General features: G+C 39.4%; 1 protein-coding gene across 2 annotated transcripts in view; it reads left to right on the forward strand.

Moving 5' to 3' along the window:
* The window catches only part of kirrel1b (kirre like nephrin family adhesion molecule 1b), a 104,830-nt gene that overhangs the window by 76,329 nt on the left and 8,066 nt on the right, over nt 1–20,435 (forward strand). The window contains exons 5-14 of one of the 2 annotated variants that reach the window (XM_011486004.4): nt 2,967–3,117; nt 4,136–4,241; nt 4,868–5,016; nt 5,506–5,633; nt 8,006–8,132; nt 10,216–10,316; nt 14,134–14,350; nt 15,510–15,617; nt 18,838–18,965; nt 19,647–19,721. In XM_011486004.4, coding sequence (XP_011484306.1) covers nt 2,967–3,117; nt 4,136–4,241; nt 4,868–5,016; nt 5,506–5,633; nt 8,006–8,132; nt 10,216–10,316; nt 14,134–14,350; nt 15,510–15,617; nt 18,838–18,965; nt 19,647–19,721 — 1,290 coding nt within the window. Of the gene's footprint in view, nt 1–2,966; nt 3,118–4,135; nt 4,242–4,867; nt 5,017–5,505; nt 5,634–8,005; nt 8,133–10,215; nt 10,317–14,133; nt 14,351–15,509; nt 15,618–18,837; nt 18,966–19,610; nt 19,722–20,435 lie in introns of both variants that reach the window. The other variant, XM_011486003.4, reaches the window with a different exon arrangement.

A 20,435-nucleotide genomic window follows, 5' to 3' on the forward strand; every position in this document is an offset into this window, starting at 1 on the left:
AGCTGGAAGTTGCAGCTGTTTTTTCTAAAAGATATAATAAAAGTTAAATTAGAAGATTTAAAAACAGAATGAGGTGTGTTCGCCGTGGTTTTAAGACGTTTAACAACAGATCTCATTGTGCGCTGTCACTTTAACCTAATGCATCATGGGAGATGTAGTGCATAAAACGGCCGGAGATCGGTTTTCGGAGCTTCATTGTTTTGTTCACTTGTTCCACGGTCTGACACCGGATTCTGTGGAAAGCTACACCGCTAAAGACGAGCTTTAGCTGGTATTTTTGTTAGAACTGAGAGACTTTACGAGCTAAATCAGGACAAGGAAGTGAAGACTTTAACCACTTCTGATTGGTCAGACTGAAGACGTGTGATTAAGCCTTCAAGAATGATTGGTGGAGACAGTTAAAGGGGTGGGACTTTTCCAAAATACAGCTGTAGCTGCGGCTAAATCGCGGTACTGTCATTCTTATCAAAATGTCTTTAATAAAATAAAATAAACGCAAAGAAAAACGTATTTTATGATCTCTCATATTCCTAACTACTCAATGTTTTATCAGGACCTGTTTGGATGAACACAGAGCTGAAATCCTGGAGATGGGAAATGTTTTTAGATCAGTTAATGAGGGCAATTTCCTACGGCACACTTGACCATCTCCCACGGCACGCTAGTGTGCCCCGGCACACTGGTTGAAAAACACTGCTCTAGATGACCCAACTCCCAATGTTGAAGTACCTAGGACAGCACAAGGGTTACAAAGCATGTGTTAACAAATTGTCCAATTTCTTCTTTTGAATCAGACTGGTAAACAAAAAGGAAGTTATTGAATTAATCAGTTTAAAATATTCAATTATCACTTATTTGACTATATTAATGAATTAAAGCATTTACAATAAACTATGAGTACTCTAGTTTATTTCAGAACATTGCAGAAACTTTAAACATCCTACCAACTATGACAACTAAATGTCATTCACCCATATCATCTAGGATTCAAATCTATACACTATATGATAAAACTAAAGTTTTTCTGTATTTGAAGACCCACTCCAAATAATCTTTTTTGGAAGAAATTGTGTTCTTGCATCATTTTTCTGACATATATGAAAAACTTAAAATTGCATTTCTGAGTATTTCTTTATTCAAATTGTGAATTAGAAGGAGATGAAAAAATGCAGTTTGAAAAAGCATGAACCGGTAGTATTGACATAGAGGTATGGCAAGCGTAAAGGGTCATAATTTGTCAGGAAAAGCGTTGTAAATTTTTTGAATGCGCTCTATTTGATGTCTAAAACGCCACATAAGGGCGTGCCACGAGAGATTTGTTCATATATGGATTTTTTTCCAAATTTTAACCAGGAATCAAGTGGAATCAGGAATCAAGTAGCATCAGAATGTTTGGTTTGGTGATTGTCTGCGACAAAGAAAGCCTGTGTTGAAATGTTTTTTATAGTTTATTAATGTAATACATACTTGTAAAAGCAAAAGATAACAAATCTGAATAAAATTCATTTGCTTTAACTGCTAGGCTAAAGCAGACAGCTTATAATAACATACAGCTTTAGTGAATAACATCACGGCATCTTTGAGACCCTTATGTGACACGACAAAATGATGTTTTAAACGCGCTAGAACGGCGTATTGGATGCACGTTTTTTACACATAAGACACCCATCTTAGGGCAACACAGGACTGGTGTAAATTACATGCCACTTTTAAAACATGCATAAAAAGCAACCGTTTTGATGGCTAATACATTTACATTTAATGTAATTACATCAAATGTAGATGGCTACATTTGTTGGGCCACGAGCTCCCCGCTCTGCTCCATTCTGATGCATCTACTTGCAGACAAATAGATCCATGAACGTCTATGTTTTCCTCGTCTGAGCTGGAATCTGGATCAGTACTGTATGGCAGGATAGAACCAATATTTCTGCACCAGTAAAGTTAAGTTAGGGTTGTGAGGGGCCTCTATGCTAGTGGGAGGGAGAGTGCATAAGCAGATGGGTGACAGGAATTGGGGGTGGGCTTACTCTGCTGCAACAGTCCCACCCACAACTCAGAGGTTAATTTCTAATGTACTCCTGCTGCTCTGCAGAAACTATGTCCTAGAATACTATAGTTTTTTGTTTGTTTTTTTTGGCTTAAAATGTATAATAATCATAATGATTGGTTCTCTCACACACGGCCAGACAAAGTTTCTGCTTTCTAAACTCCTTTATGATGATGTCCATCCTCTCAATTAGGCTTTAGCAAAACATGATAAGGAGTTCGGTTTCCACACTTGTAGCATTCCATGTCTTTGGACAAAAAGTATTTTATTCAACATAAAAGAGGTCACTTTTTTTTAGAGAGGTGAAAATCACACACACACGCACGCACACACAGCAGCTGGATCTGTGCACGTTAGCACCACGTGCGCCATCATATTTTGCACCTTTTTTCCCCACATTCAGGCCTGCGAGCACACACACATAAACACACAATCATGCATGCACGCTCACACTTTGGTATGCACATAAACTCAACAGCAAACACTGAGTCACACACCCCACCACAGATGTTTTTACATCTCTCCCAACCGGCTTCAGATCCCCACACATACTCATACATATTACATGCTACTCTTTTATAGCTGCGTTACTGACTGTGCATTTTTATTGCAGTGAAAACTGCGCACACTGTCTGTCAGGAAGACAAGTTATGGCCTCATTTTAGACCGTAAAAATATCACATTCATGATTAATTTATCAATCATTTCCTTTATTTATAGTAGAACTTTCTAGATTCTATTTTAATTAATTGCTATTTAAAGATCTCATATTTTACATAGTAATTGATTGTGGATTTACATATTCTTTTGCTTTAAAAACTTGTCATAACTGTCATCCCTTCATATGTGTTTACCCTATTCTTTCCATGTGTTTCTTTGTCCTTTCTCTGCCTCATTGATATTCCTCGCCATGCAGGAAGTGCTGCCAGACAGAAAGAGAGTGACAAGCAGGAGCTACCTGCCCATCACTCCGGTCGACACTGACAGCGGCAGCAATTTCACCTGCGTGGCCAGCAATCCAGCTGTACCGATGGGGAAACGAGTCACTGTCACTCTCAATGTCCACCGTATGTTACCGCTCCTCCATGAGACATTGTTAGGATTCATATACAGAGCTCAGGTTTTCAAGCTGCTTGCTGACATTAAACAAAAATGCTCTGTTACTTTAGTTTCTGGTTTTTCATCTCCAGTTGACAACATTTTTGAAGTTATTTACAGTAAACAGTTCGGTGAATTTTCCACAGATGCTCATGGTTAAGGTCAGTTGTGTCTGACAGGTTCATAGTAAGTTGTTTCTTTTTCAGGTCTCTTGGGTTTCTTATTTATAAAAAGACTGTCTTAAAGTGATAAATAGTTTAGTAGTTTTTACCTTTGATTGAAAAATTGCGGATCATGGTACAGTAACTTGTCCACAGTGGGCAAATAAACTGTGTTAAACAATATTAAATATAGTTCTACTTATCAGCTGACCCAAAAACAACAGCTTTCTCTCTTTTGTTGCTTTGAGATTTTGTCTAAAATGTGCAACAAAATGTTTTCATTATTGGGAAAAATATGTCCTTAAATCTTAAAACCCCTTTCTTTAAAAAGTAGACTTGTGTAAAAAAATTACATATAATATGTATTATGTCTTGAAGTATTTAAAATATATTTACATAATTTTGTTTTTTATACACTGCAAAAAGCCCTTTAAAAAATAAGTCAGAAATTCTTACCCCAAAATAATCTCTTATTGCGGTCAAAAAATGTTCATAGCAAGACTTTTTATTTTAACAAAAAAATATTCTAGTCACTAAGACATGTTTTCTCTTCTCAACCTAACATTATTTTAAGTCTTTTTATTTTTTGAAGATTCAGTTTCTGCAGTGTACATCCCTGCTAGAACACATACATTCAATATTTAAGTAAGGTTGGTCCACACTGCAAAAAAATGTTACTTAATTTAAAAAAAAAATATTTGCGGGGAACTTTGATACAGTTTTACTGGACATGGAATAAATCTCATTTTATCAAAACACCTAAAGTTTCAAGTCCTGCCAGGCAGAATTGTGTAATGTGTCTGATTCTCAATCTGTGTTCATGCAGACCCCCCCACAGTGACCCTGTCCATCGAGCCTCGTTCCGTCCTGGAGGGGGAAAGAGTCACCTTCACCTGCCAGGCCACTGCCAACCCCCCCATCATGGGCTACAGGTCTGGATGAACTCATGAGTGCAGTTTAAAACGAGGGGAAAGGTTTTGACGGCAGTCCTGCAGCGCAGCATTAGGAGCCTGATCAGATGATCAATGCCAGCGGGTCTCCCTTCATTTCTTTCAATCTGTTCCTATCCGCCCTCCGGAGCTGCTTCTGAAGTGTAATTTCTGCTTAGGGTACAGAATTGGTGCAAGTATTGAACGCTTCTACGGCTAAACTCTGAGGCTGATTATAAGCGACAGCTCTGAAGCAGCCAAACTGCAAAAAGGCTGGTTTTCATTTGAGGCCCCAGACTCCATCAGAAGAGGAACTCTGCATGGCGCTCAGAAGCTAAGCCTGCTTTCAAACGCAGGTCCTGGTGGATGTGCAACATTGAAAATTAAAGCTAACCTCGATTCACTTTACTGAAGAATACAGCATAAATATGATAGAAATCAAAATACTTTTTTTGCAAAAAGTCTTTGGGTTCTGTCACAGAAGCAATAAAAACTCCTTGTATGGCTTTTTTTTGTGTCACCTGGACCCCCACAGTGGATCAGTGGATACACGACCTGTTGACAAGCAATGCTGCAACAATTTGCTGTGCTTCAAAGGTGTTAAATGGCGTTGTGTGTTTTTCTGTCAGGTGGGCTAAAGGTGGTGTTCTGCTGGAGGGGGCCAGGGAAAGTGTGTTTGTCACTACAGCGGATCACTCCTTCTTCACCGAGCCCGTGTCTTGTCAAGTGTTCAACGCAGTGGGAAGCACAAATGTCAGCATCCTTGTGGACGTGCACTGTGAGTGGAGAGCATGTGCTCCTGAACTGACAGGAGCTGCATCAGTGCTCCTTTTCTTTTCCATCTACTACTCACACCAGTTTTTGACCAAAAAACAGAACTTTATTGAAAAAAAAGTATTTTAATATTAAGGGAATAATCTAAAGTTGAGATTCACATAAAGTTTCATGCTCCAGCAGTAGGGCGGTCGATCTCTGATAGGAAGATTACATGTTCAATTCCCGCCCTGCCGGTCCATGTGTCGAAGTGTCCTGGGGCAAGACACTGTACCCGACATTGCTTCTGGTGGTTATAGGTTGGCACAGATTTTCAGCTGTGAAGCCGCCATCAGTGTGTGAATGTGTGTGTGAATTGGTGAATGGGACCCTGACTGTTAAGCACTTTGGGCTTTCAAGGAAGGTAGAAAAGGGCTATTAATGCCATTACCATTACTTCAGTTTTTTAGACTTTTGCTGGTTTTGTAATTTTATATTTCTTATTTCCTTCCAGTTGGCCCTATACTGGTAGTGGAGCCCAGACCAGTCACAGTGGACGTGGACTCAGATGTGATTCTGAACTGCAAGTGGTCCGGAAACCCTCCTCTCACCCTCACCTGGACCAAGAAAGGCTCCAGCATGGTGAGAAAGAAAACAGGCAATCGCAGCAGAATGCTACGCGTTCTGTTGATCTACACCGTCCTCGGTAAAGCACGTTCAAGCGACCACTTCCAAAGAATGGTCTATGAAAATGTGCACATTCAAAACTGTCACATTCACACGACGTTACACAAATTTGCACAACTGATTTTGGGCTCTTTTGTACAAAACCTGCGGCCATTGTAGGGCTGTTAATGATTAGCTGCAACGTTGACTAATAATCGATTATAAAAAAAGTTATTGTCAATGCATTGTTCTTTTTTTTGTCATTTTAAATGATTATAATAACCAGCAGCCACAAAGGTATTGGGATCCCATTTTGGAGGCAGTATAGCCCTTCCTGAACCATAGAAGAAGAAGACAGACACAAACTTACGTTTCATGCTGCATTCACACCCGCCGCTGGATCAGAACCGCTTCATTTTGCGCACCGAGTCCCTTATTGTAGGTGGCAGACAAGCGCTAGTATACAGTAAATACTGAAAAGAAGAATCCCCTCCTTGCAGCTACCTGTGTCTGGCGCTGGTCTGGTGTGTACACCACCCTCTGGATGCGTGTTCAAAAAACTGCGTAGAGCACACCAGAGTTGGCTGCAACACTCACACAGAGCGTCCTTCACTTGTTTCTGAAAGGAATGAGACATCTGCCAATGGTTGAAGATTTACAGACATGATTGGGCTGCTGCAACCTGACTACCACCTAAGTCACATTTGCAAACCAATGGAGGAAAACATATCCTAGAATATTTTACTGTCCTCTAATTGCAAAATTAAAATCCATGTTCATAAAAATATTTTTTGCTTTCTATTACTATGGGAAGTTTAGACAATGATTTAGTGCAGGGATCAGGGAACCTATAGCTTGTGAGCCAATTCTGTCTTGACTAATCAACTACTGAAGTATTCGTTAGTGACAGCCTTAGGCCAACAAATATGCATTAAAAGTTAAACCAGGTCAACGTAGTGACGTATGGGTGGCTTCCCTTTTAATTTACAAAAGTGCCAACTGTTTGAAAATTGATCATGGAGGAAGAAACTAATAACTACAGCTTGTTCTATGACACCTAGTCCTTCAGATATCGGAACAGAGCTATGAAAGAAAAAGCCTGGAGCAACATACACCAGATCTGCACTGCTTCCACATTTTACATCAAGCTTCTTCCAACTGTAGGTACATGCGCTAGTAAGCATGAGCAGAAGTTAAAACATGAAGACGCCACTCCTTGCTCGTTCAGTGGGAAGAACAAAGCACGTTCAAGAACGCGCGTTCAGTCCTTGGCAACACACAATCAATAAAAAGTCCATGTAAATGTGAGTAAATGAAAAAACTCCAAATGTATTCAACTAAATGACAAACAGTTGAGGGACAGTCTGTATCTCTCTGGGAGGGTCCTTACTATGCTAGGTTTAGTTGTCCAACAGTTCTTTTAGCAGCTTTTTAGTTTACCAAAATCCTGCTAAAACATTTTCACAGAGTGTTTGTGGGCTTTGTATCACAGAAAATCAGTTTGAGGTCGGTAGTCAGAATTCCTTTCAAACAAATTAAAGGATTTTTAGTGGTTTAAAAATACACTAAGAGTCACTTAATTAGCTCTGACTTGATGTTAATTTGTTAGAATTTTTAAATTTCTGGTTGAGTTGCAAAATAACCATAAAATGAACCACTTCTGACATCACACTACCTGCTAATTTGCTGCATTGAGATGATCCTATGTGACTCAAGGTGTTGTTTATTTTGAAAGGAAGTCATGTGAACCTCTGTCAAAAGTTAACTTTCATATTTTGAAAGAAAAAACTATTTTTGCTATAGGTTTTATGTACGGCAAAACAACAATGGTTGAATTATATTTATCCAAATAAACCAAAATACCAATGTGTCTTATTTTCTAAAGAACAAAGTAAGACTTTTTGGCTCCTATTGGTTTGTGGTCAATAAGAAATCGACCCAAATGGCCCATTTAATGTTGAAGATTGCAGACCTCTGCTCTAAGGGAACTTTTTCTCACAATAAATGTATAATTGTATATAGAAGCCACTGCACACCTTTTGGAGGTGATGGTATCCACAGAATTCTCTGTGTTAGAAACATGTGTTAGAAAGCCAGACTTCTTAAACGTTTTCTCAGTTGTAAAGCTAACGATTGAGGGGGGAAAGCTTTACATTTTTTATTCACCCTAACTGGTTAAGAAAGGCTTGAAAAAAAACAACTAATGGATCCTGCTGAGTGAATCAACATGATTTATGAATTAAACATACAACTTATTCCCTTTTTTCCCACCATCTGCTCCCCATTTTACAAACCCGCTCAGCTGGACTTTATGTCCTCTGGATAATGTGTCTTTTTTGTGTGTCCAGGTGCTCAGCAACAACAACCAGCTGCATCTGAAGTCCGTGTCTCAAGCGGATGCAGGGCAGTATGTCTGCAAGGCCATAGTTCCCCGCATAGGAGTGGGCGAGACCGAGGTTACGCTCACTGTCAACGGTCAGTTCATATCCATTGACTTTGCATTAATAACATCGCTGATCTCTGCAGAAACCATCAAATGTGTCGAGCAGATCTTCCTACTCCCAGAAAATCCATGAATCTGTGTCAGACTGGAAGGATGAGTAATGAAAGCACACGGACTGTTGGTTAAACCCTTTTTCTGGGCTTTTTTCAAAGGCAATTCTTTCAAGACACAATGTCAGTCATCCTGCTATTTCAGGCCAGAAAATGTGGGGAAAGGGAGAGTCTGATTCCCCAGATAATACAGAGAGCAATGATAACAATTACTGCTTCTCCCATGTGCTGACATGTCAGATACGGCCAAATGCTGCTGAGATCAGGATCCTGCTACAGTCCACATCAGTGGAGGCCAAACTGTGAGGCTCTGTCTTAGCAGAGCTATTTATACTTTATTGGAGCAAAGTCACAGTTTGTAACATCAGTTGGCTCGGCACAGTTAATTGCATGTGACAGCTTTTGCTGGGTTCAAACATCACTTGACACTTGGTTAAACATCGTCCTGCCACTGATACTTATCACAGAGCTTTGCATCCGATTCCCGCCGCTGGTATCACAGCTGCAGCTCTGAGCTCATGCATCTTGCATGATCAGGACATTTCAGCAAAACTCCTCACAGCGGTGGAGTTCCATCGATGTAACTCTTATTAAGCTTTGTCTGCGTACGCTGCGACTACCATTGCTCAGTTGCTGCGTTGACATTCTTTCGTTCACTGTGATGGGAAGCGACAGCAAATCGCTTTGAGCAGCTTTTCACCGACTTTGCTGCATCTGAACTGCATTTGCACTGGAACGCTGTTTCACCGTCATCATTCACCTGCAGCTGGCGTTTCAGGTCATCGAATCACAAGATCAGAAACCTCAAGGTATGATTGAACATTGAACATATAAAATCAATTTTAATCAAATTTGAATTGGTTGAAACCCTATTTTAGGAAGTTTTGTCTTAAAATGTTAGATCTATTAAATGTTTCAGTCTGGTAATAACTGTAAAATTAAATGCAAAGATTCCTCGCTTGAGAGCAATTTAACAGCTAAAGCTTTGACCCTGCTGTAGATTGATGTAATTTTAGGTTTAACACAGTATCTTCTGCTAAGCACATGGCTTGGCGTCACATTATGAGAGCTTTACCGCCATGAAGTCAGTGTGCAGCAGGATTGATGAAGACCAACATGTTAGCGCACATGGCTTAATGCAAAAGGATGTTTGACCCTGAGGAAATACTAATGTGAGAAGCAGTAATTGACTTGCAGAAAAATCTTGTTACGGGGAATACTTAAGCTCTGCTATAATGATTTAATGCGATGCGCTGATGTGAAACAGTAGAGCATCCGTTTCAGGAAATGAAGCATTGTAATGGATCTATTCAACAGCAGCAGCATCACTGTCTCACGCTCAAAACCTGCAAAGGGTTTTTGAAATGTCAGGCTTTCTAAAATAATGGAACTCCCACCCAACAGGACCCAAAACCTGCCCCACAGCAAACACAAAAAGACCTCTCCCCAGGCCAGGGTAGACCCCCACCCCAATGGATTGTCCTCACCCCCCATGCCCTAGCCCTGAAGACCACACAGCACCTCCATCCGTCCCACCCAGCAGCTGAACCAGGCCATCCTGACTAACGGTCACTCCACTGGCCCCGCATGGCAGCAGAAGGCCCTGACCCGAGCTCTCAAACCCCCCAGACTTTTTAAAATGTTCAACATTTTCTTCAGATTTACAACGTGTGCTTTTGAGGTTAAAACTGTTTTTCCTTTTTTAATTTTTTTTTTCTATTTTGCAATGCTTGTTTTTTATTTACAATGTGGTTTCTATTTAACTTTAAGCTTATCCTGGTTTGACCCCATACTGGTCTACATTAAAAATAGATTTCACAAAAGTGTCAGAATGCAGACAGATTTTTCTTCTTTAAAGTTTTCCTTCTCACGATCACAGTACAGTTTTCAGATCTAAAGTTAAACATTTATACGGCACTGAACCGCTGTAAAACCACTAAATGCTTAATAACCTATTGGCTTCTTTTAACCACAGCTTTTCTCCCTTCCTGTGTCTCCCTCCCAGGCCCCCCTATCATCTCCAGTGATGCGGTTCAGTACGCTGTCAGGGGGGAGAGAGGAGAGATCAAGTGTTACATCGCCAGCACCCCCCCACCTGATAAGATTGTAAGTCCATGCTTGGAAGTCGTAATCTGCTTCAGAGATGCTTGACCTTTTCAGATTGCATCTGGCTCATACCAAACTCTTTGTCGAGCTGGAAACCGCTGGCTCTGCTCAGCTTGTGCCACTCAGGCTAACAGATGGGCTGGTAGCGACAGTGGCGTGCGTTTCAGTGCGTCTGTTCCCTTCACTGAACAAGAAGGTGTGACTCATCAAAGACAGCTGCTTCTGTGTTTGGGTCAAGTCAAAGAGGAGCCCCGCCGCTCACACAAACCTATGAGAGGTGTATGAACGGAAAAAAAGAGATGTGAAAGCAGTTTGTCATGTTACTGGAGTGTTTCAAAGACCTCTAAAGTTTGAATGACTTCAGCTAAGCGCAGTAAATCTAAAAGCAAAGTTATCTGACTGTAAAAAATCAGTTTAATCTCCTGAGCTTTAGTGTCTGATCTGTGATCGTTCTTTGCAGAAAATCTAAGACAATTTCTCTCACATCTGTTCTGTCAAAAGACTGAGAAAACTGGAGAAAAGCAATGACTTCTTGGAGTTCTGGATTTCCATAAAAAAACAGCATTTTCCTAACGTGCAATAAAACATCACTTTTTGACGTTATTTTAAAAACTCTACAATCAAGTGACATTAGTTTCATTTAGTTTAATGTTTTCAAGAATTTGCTCGAACCAATCAGCACTTACTGGGAGAATGGTGCATAAAATCAGATTAACAGGGATGTCAAGTCTGTTTTCTTGTTATTTCCCATTTTCAAATTACAAGTTATGTTAAAGAGCGAAGTGCTTGTGATTATGTAAAACAATGTGGTGCATTAAAGCAGCCGACAGTGTTTCTTATCTGCATGTTGGTATTTATTGAACTCTTGGTGTTTTAAAGAGCAAGGACGGCTAGTTTAACCGAGTTTTGATGTGGGGAAAGTCACCATGTCGACATGCACTCGAATATTCTAAACCCTCAACCCCAGGAAGACGCTGGCTTGCTAATATGATTAGCCGTGTTTGCTCATTAGCTTAGCCAAATTAAAGTCACATTTGAGAGAAGTTACATGTGAGATTAGACATTCGAGTATGCATATTTTGAATATTTAACAATGTTTTTTATTCGTCTAAGTCATTGAAATGGACTCAGAAAATGAAGATGTTTTCTGATGTTCTTTGCTTCCACTGATGGAGTTTTTGTGGTGGAAAACTTTTCTCCACTTTGCATTTGTGGACTCATAATCTTCTCTTATTTTTGGGGGAACTGATCACACATGGCAACCTAACACATTTCATGACATAGCTGACTGTTTTGATTCTATACTGGAAATGGGAATTCTGGGTAACAAAAAATATATATATCTGTGATAAGTGAGTGATCCTTTAATTGTCTCTGACAAACGTTGTTCAGAAAAAAAAAAGAGAAAATAACATCAACATCTACTAACACATAATTGAACGTATGTGAAAACTGGACCACCTGAGTGTGACGTCACCCATATATCTTCCCAGTCTTCATTTATTCATTATACATTTGTCGCCACATTGGATCAAGAAATTATCAGTAAGCAGTGATTGGTCCAAGTTGATCTGAGTCATTATTTCTGTGGCAACCACTCTGCCCAATCAGGAGTGAGCTTGTTGGAAGTCCACACCCTTAAAACTTGAAAGCGGGCTACACAAAATGTGTCATTTAAATGTTTAGAAGGTTCAACATCCGACCGCATACTTTAATTGAGGCATCTGATTGGTCAGTTTATAACTTGAATAATTTGAAAGCATGAAAAAAATAGGATTATCAAGAACATATAAAAAAGGTATCAGTTATTCTGACAAATAGATTGAATGGGTAATAGCTGTTCATTTCTATAACAGTCTAAGACTTTGTCCAATTCCCCTCCCTACTCCCTAACATCTAGGAACTATAGTGTGGGACTATTTAAGGGACATGGATTTTAAAAGTAATTCGAACTCCATGCTCACTACTTTTTTTTTACAGCAAAAAGACATCACTAATTTCCCGAAATAAGAGCCTAATACATAGGAACATTTTACGAAGACTATTTATGAATCCACGGTGTTATGATAATGAAAATTTTGATGGTTTATAAAAACTAAATGAAATGCATTGTTTTCACATGAAAAATCCTTCGTGGTCTACAGTATATTTACTAATCTAGTGAGCATCGATGCAGGCTGGTTTTTCGCAAAGATTTCTGGGAAATTTCAGGCACTCAATTTTGGGATTGTAGATTCAGACAGCTCTACAAAATGGTAAACGCCCTATTTAGTGCTCTAAGGACTGAAGGAATTTGGACTCAACCAAAGTGATTTGGGCTTCTTGGAGCCAGAAGGTGCTTCCTGTTTGGAACACCAGGGGAGAGGGGTCACTCTGTCCAGTTTTCATACACAGTTAATGGTTATATCCATAGTGTGTCTTTATGTATTTCACACTCACATTTTTGATTAATACATAAGACAAAATAATATTCCAAAAGAAAACATCAAGTCTGTTAATTGGACTTCTTCACAATTCATTATTAGCGTATTCGTTTTCCTTTACTGCAGGATTCTTTTGGTTCAGAGTTGTGATTATACTTGTTTTTGCAGCCGACAATTTGTTCACCAAATAAAGTAGGACTGGAGTTTCCTCCTGAATTGGTTGTAGCGGCTGCAGCATTTTTCTTCCTTTGTTGTTGAGAGCAATACTTGTTAAAGCTGCGATTAAATACAAAGTGATTGTTACACAGGTTGTAATGAGAAAGGGAAACAACAAAAGGCTCACGACTAGAATAAAAGAGCAAAAACTATATATGGAGAAATAAATCTATTAATGCCATTTGAGTTTACAGGCTGGAATGAATAACACAAATGGTGGAGAGGAGTTGAGAAGAGTGAGAGAAATGGATGCAGAGTAAAATTTTGTACCTTTCAGCGTCAATTATCCAATTGTGCAGTGCCAACATGACAGAAATCAGAGCTTTTAGAGAGCTTCAGCCTTTCTCTGCACAGGCAGAGCTCAGAGCGTATAATGTGATACGACATTATAGCCCAGGCTTAATGCACAGACATGGGGACTCATAAAATATGAAGTGTGTTGCTGTGTGTGGTGAGGCAATGGGAGGAAGAGAATCACACACAAAACCGCTGCAGTATAATTATTCAAAGAAAAACTGGAGACGAAAACAGAGAAACTATACAAAATCAGGAAAATAAAGCGGAGACATTTTAAGCCCTTTGACCTTCAACAAACGCCCATCAAAGTCTTTTTTCCATGAAAGGTAAAGGAATTCCTTACTTCAGAATGCGTCTGTATGTATATTTGATGTTGCCATGCTCCATTTTTAATATCATCAAAACTCCAAGTCAGCAGATTTTATGTGGCAAAACATGCTTAAGATTTTAGCGCTCATGTTCTCTTGCTCCATTGTGCTTGTGTTCTCTTGGAATTCTGATTTATTCATCAAGAAATTCTTTTCTTTTCCTGTTCTAAGACTTGCTTTGCAAATTGTAATTAGGCTCATGCTGATAGGTGTGAGGACAGAATTAGCAGCTTGTTTTCACCCGGAATCTGCTTTAATCTCCAAATGTTTAAATGTGTGTTTGTGTCTGATTAGATGAGGAGAAATTAGTGTTATTGACTCCTGATGTTAAAGTGGATGGTAGGATCAGGTTTTAGCCAAAAGAATTAAACATGTCAGTGAGTTGGTTTAGTCCAATTGAATAAAAAAGGATTTCAGGGAATAATGTAGGAACATTTTTGTTTTGTTTCCGGCTCACAATCATTTTGATGATGTGTTTAAATCCTAGAAGCTCACCAACCTTGCTTCCAACAGGTTTGGGCGTGGAAAGAGAATGTGTGGGAGAAGGAGAAAGGCACCCTGATGGAGAGGTACACAGTGGAGCAAAGTAAACCTCCAACTCAGGGAGGAGCTGTCCTCTCCACCCTCACCATCAACAACGTGATGGAGTCTGACTTCCACTCCCCGTACAACTGCACCGCCTGGAACTCATTTGGACCCGGAACCATGATCATCACTCTTGAGGAGAAAGGTATCAGAGGGGAAGATGTCCAGTTAACCCCTAGTAACAATCTGAATTATCCCTAAAATTCTTATCACCAACTCTGATGAAAATGGTGTTTTTGGTGTTTTTAACATGTTTTATGGCCGGGGCTGAGGCCGGGGCCGGGGCCGGGATCTGGGCCGGGACCTGGGCCGGGGCCGGGGCTAAGATTTAGGCATGCAGACAAAGTCAAACATACTTCAACATAGGAATAAACAAAAAATATAATTTTATTGATCTGGACATTAGTACGGAGATCAAAGCAGAAAAATTGGTCTGACCTTTAAAAAAAGTAGAGTTGTCATTGTGCCCTGCTGAACTTAAGCAGTCAGAGTTCATTTTTCACTTTAACCACCAACTTTTCTGCAGTCCAGAAATTCCAAAACTATTGTTCCTGTTTCCTCTATGCTCACACATTCCTGTTATGTGAGATCTACTGTGGTCCTCTTATTTACCAACAAACGTCCCATGAAAAGATGATCAATAAACAAGCAAGTCGTGGTATTGACCTTTAACACATCCTAAAGCCTGGTTTAAAACATGTTTTCTTGTGCTGATCTGTACTTTAGGCTCTGGTGGAAAATGAGTTGTTATGGGATTAGCAAATGACCTTTCCTACTGGGACTTTCATTAAAAATATATAGATTGAACCAACCAAGCTGTAATGCGATTTTTATTTGAAAACATTTAAAAATATTTGTTATCAATTCCTGACGGGAATTCTTATGTAACTGAAGATGCAGTGAAGTGTGATTATTCAGCAGTGCTCCCAGTTGTATTGCATGATGTTGTCAGCCTGGAGAGCCATTTTAACATGAGATCCTGCAGCATTGCATTACACAGAGAAATTGCTTTTTGTACGCTTTGTCGGCCTTAACTCTGCTGTCAGATTTCACAGGATTTAGAAAATCCTCCAAAAACATCTTTGCAAGTAAAAAAAAAAAAACTGTTTTGATTTTTCCTCCATTTGTGTCCTTTGTCTGACTGGCATGGCTTATCATTGCTAACAGTCCTCAGAGATTCAGCAGTAACTGGGGACACAAGAGGATTTGCACTCAAGCAACAGCGCATCTGCACAGGTTTCTGCAACAATGGGCTAACAGCTGTCCGTCAACCCCAACCCTTCTTCTGCCCGTGTTTGTTTTAGATAATGTTCCAGTGGGAGTTATCGCTGTCAGTACGGTGGGCTCCTCCATCCTGCTGATTATGCTCCTGCTGGTGCTTGCCTTCTTCCTGTACCGCCAACGCAAAGGCAGTGAGTGCACTCTCCTTCTTTTTGAATGTCTGTGTATGTGCACTTACTGCAGGTGGCTTTTAGTCCTCATTTCTTCCATCCTCTTTTATCTGTCACTTTGCCTTTTCACATGTCATCTATACATCAAATGTATTTAAGTGAGATTAATGAATATTCATGTCATATGGCAAACTGCCTTAAAACACCCACTACACGTTTCCATTCCCTTTCTATCTACATTAAATGTGTGTTTTTATAAGACAAAATGAAGTAGCTTCAGATTTGAAAACAAAAGGGGAATAGAATTAAATGATAAATCCTTGTATGTGTTTTCTATAGCATTTAGCAATCCCATTAGTATTTATGAACATCGCACTCCCAAGGAGGTTTTAAAAAACAGTTGGTGGTTTTTTTAATTATAATTTTGAGCGACTCTGCAGTAAATAAAGAAACTGGGAAAAAGAGGGTGAAGGTGACTGGCAGAGTCCCCAGAGGGATTTTCTGGGGATAAGAGTACATACTCTGGTTCAGAGCTGATAAACACCACTACAGGAAAGATGGGGTTTGGAAATAGAAACTCAAATAAACATTGTTATCTTTCCAGATAAACAGGCTTCTCTTTGTTTGAATAAGAGACAGCTCAAGAGTTCACAGACTGGAATGTTTCTCTATAAGGCTTGCTGATGCAACAGATCTATGCATGCTAACAAAGGCCTCGCCGCCTCAGATAGAGGAAGAGAAAAAGCTGAGCTGGACTCACAAGAACAGTTTTTAGATTTAATACGACAAAATCTGAATGGCAATTCATAGGTATTCATAAGTAATAGTAGTAGTTCCAAGTCTGATTTTTTTTCATCTCTGACTGCAGAATTTATATCATATTGTCCGCACAATAGGGCGCACCGTCGATGAATGGTTTGTTTTTTAAATGATGTCATATATAAGGCGCACCAAACTATAAGGGGACATTATGTGAGACAAAAGTCAGAGATAAGTCTGTCAGTCAGATTTTATGAACTGCATTAATAATAACTTTTCCTTTAACTCTCAACCTTGTTTGCAACATGTCAAAAACAAACATTACTGTTACTATGCTAACCAACAATTTTTTTTAACAACACGTTAAAGAAAACACGGTCCCTTAGCAGTGTTGACATAGTCACAATAACACCCAAAATTGTATGCACAAAAACCAGACGGACATTTTGACAGAGCACCTTGTGCCTCTCAAAATCACTTCAGCATCTGCCTATTAATCCATGTATAAAGTGCTTTTGATGAATACACATTGTTGTTTTTCATGAAAAGTGAGGGCTTTTAAGTGTGCCTTCAAGTGCAGAAAATAAGGTAGACTAATCTGACTTTTTTTTATTCTATTCTTCTATATATATATATATATATTTGACTCCAGTCATCCTGCCTTTAGAAGTGAGTTAATAACATTAATTAAAAAAGGAAGACTAATTTTAATAATCTGTACACCCCCTGAACGGATTTTTGTGTGATACTTTGCTCTGTCAATCACACCAGTTTAGGATTTGTTTGTTTAAGTTTATAATTAGAATAACTTTGTGAAAATGCTTTTACATTTAGTTAAAATGAATAAAATGAACCTTCAAGCTGCTTCCACAGTCTAATCTAATCAGGATATTATTGAAAAACTAAAAATATGAGACTTTTCCAGCCGTGCTGTTGCAACCCCAGCATTTTATTTGCTTTTAGTTCGTTTCTGGTTTTGAAAAGATTAAACAGCACCTCTGTGTGACAGTAATGAGACACTCCAGTGAAAAATGATCACTTCAAACGCTGATTATTTCATGCTACAGACCTCATTTCCAGAAAAGATGTCAAACTCCCGACATTGATCTCTGTTGATTGGTACATACAGTGTGACTGGTGATGTAAGGAGATCAGATGTGACACGCAAGGAGACTGTCTCCTCTGACTTAATGCATTTGAGGAAAGAACTTGAAAAAAGTCTTCACTAAAGTCAAAATCGAATTAAATGAAGCCTGATGTGATAAATGGTTATTATATTTAGGCTATGAAAAAGGAATATGTCAAATCATTCCAGACTGAGCAGCTCATGAGCCAGTGTTGGCTTCAAATTGGAGCTCTGCAGCAACAGAATCTGTTGTTGATGTAAATATCAATGGTTTTGTCTCTGCCATACATTTACTTTGTCTTATGAATTGTAGACCTTGGTACAGATAATATGTAGCCATTTTCCCTCAGTTTCCCTCAGATTTTCCTTGATTTTACATTTCTTGAATCCTCTTTAAGCAGTTACAGAATAACCAGAATGCTATTTGCCCTCAAAGAAAAAAAAATAATACAGTTTACTCTCCTTTGAGGTTTGCGAGGATGCGGTTAATGATGTTTGCAGATGACAATGTGACAAGAGTCATGATGTGCAAGCACGTTGGAACGAATGGAGGTTGAGGTTTTAGGTGTGAAAGAATATAAATGAAAGAAAATGTGTAGGAGACTGTGGTGAGAGCAGCCATGTTGTTGGTTTAGAGACTGATACAGACACAGGGGGCAAAGCTGGAGGTAGCAGAGATGAAGACGCTGAGGTTCTTTTTGGGAGTGACCAGGATGGAGAGGATCAGGAATGAATCCATTAGAGGAACAGATCATGGTAGATGTTCTGGAGATGTTTTAAGGTGGTTTGGACATGTTGGGAGGAGGAACAGTGATAAGAAAGAGGAAATGAGGGTGGTTGGTGTGAATGAGGCGGAAACAGACAATAGAGGTGAAGGTGGAAGATTTGCTGTGGCGACCCCTAAAGGGAGCTACTGAAACATAGCAATTGTGTTTTGAATAAATGAATGAATAAAAAAATGAACAAAATGTCATGAAATAAACATAGAAGCTTGAGGTTCTGCTGTAATGTCATTCAAATGTCTTTGAATAACAATAAAACACACACAAAAAACAATTTATTGCTAAAAAAAATAAAGTTTTGTATCTAATTTCATCATTGTGAATCATTGTTGCTGCATTCTTGTTTGAAAAGTAACCTGCAGACCAAATCACAGCGAAAACCAACCAAAACACTGTTTTTCAATGCCAAAAAAAAAATAAAAGACATCACACGAAATAAAAATTATAAAAATATGTGTTGTTGGTTTTTTTTACGTATTTTGCTCCTTGTCTAACAAGACTGACCATTAAATCAATAATTCATTTGACCTTCGATCCAAAGCATGACCAAATTAATTTCTTCTATCCCTTCCAGCTCGGCGTGGCGTCACCCTCGGTAAACCAGACATCAAAGTAGAAACAGTCAATAAAGAGACCAACAGCCTGGAGGAGGAAGCAACCAACGTCTCCACGGCAACCAGGATGGTCAAGGCCATGTACTCGGTTAGTAAACTCCCATCTAAGTCACCGCGGGGCTGCGGAGAGGAGGCGTGAGGGTCAATGGCCTTTCATCTGCACTGACACTGTCTTTAAACTGGAGGGAGAGGCAGAAAAAAGTTAAAGAATTGCTCGCTTTAAAAAGGCGACACGGAAGAAAATACACACTACAAGAACTAATATATAACTTCAGTTTCAACCTCATGCATTGAAACCTGAACGGCTGAGCACACGAGAAGACAGAATATAAGAAAACGCTGCTTGGAGGACTGACTCTGCTAAATACACAAAAAAAACTTGCAAGGATGCAGGTTTTAAACTGACAGACTCACAGGTTCGGTGCACTTTTTTTTTTACACTTATGGAAGCTGCAATAGTGGAATACCCTCACAAAGAATATTACACCCTTGCTTTAACACTGTGCTCCTTTTAGAAAATCCTGGAAATCCTGGAGAATCTAACCAACGCTGCGCCTTTGAAAAGGTTTTAAAGCTCAACCTGAACGGTTTTTCCGACAGCTAACCTCATCTTCCGTCTCTTGGGATGAAAAACCTGAAACTGTGTTTTCCTCTTCCCTCCCTTTCTTCCTCCTCCTTTTCTTTCTACACCCTCCCTCTTTCCGTCTGTGTGTTTCGTTGTTTGATGGTTTAGTTTTTGCCCTCTGTTTCCCTCTCTCCCTCCACTCAGCCGTTCAAAGACGACATGGACCTGAAGCAGGACATCAGAAGTGAGAGCGACACGCGGGAGGAGTATGAGCTCAAGGTGAGATCACTCTGCAGAGATGCAGTTTTGCATCTTTTTGTTTTGCTGGCAAACATTCAGAGCATCTGGGATGTTGTAACCTGTGCCGGGAGTCAGTTTTGTTGTCATGGTCGTGTCTCACCACCACATACATCTACCTTTTCATCTTTCTATTTTAGATACAGGGTTTTTATGAAACAGAAAATCTATCACTTAAGCTTAGAACAATGTCTTTCCATATAAATGCATTTTTATGATTAAATAATAACTCATATGGATCAATGATTCTTGGAAAAGGTCACAAAAAGATGGTCTCCCTCTGGTCTGGTCTCCAGATTTATATTTTTTTGGATTACTAAATTTAGGAATAATTTACCAGTCTATATCCATTTTAATCCAAAAGACAAAGGTATTTAATGTATAGGGCACCCTATGTGTACACAGACAAAATAAACTCTCAAAATTAGTGTCACAACTGCTTTTATAGGTATATATTTAGCAAAAAATAAGTGTTACTCCTTGCGTGCAGCCTGACTGTTAGAATCAGTGTAGCCCATTGTACTCTCCTTTGGGTGTACTATGGGCACCCCATGCGTACGACATTCGCACATGCTCAGTAAGGGTCCACTACTCACCCCTTGCTAACAGTGGTGCTGCGTTTACACCAATTAAATTGACTCACATTTAAGTGGCCACTTTCAATGAAAAGCATATGTAATGGAACACTCGCGTTCG

Source organism: Oryzias latipes, chromosome 17 (genome assembly GCF_053564925.1).
Source record: "Oryzias latipes strain Hd-rR chromosome 17, Olatipes_Hd-rR_3.1".
In the NCBI taxonomy this organism is placed as follows: Eukaryota; Metazoa; Chordata; class Actinopteri; order Beloniformes; family Adrianichthyidae; genus Oryzias; species Oryzias latipes.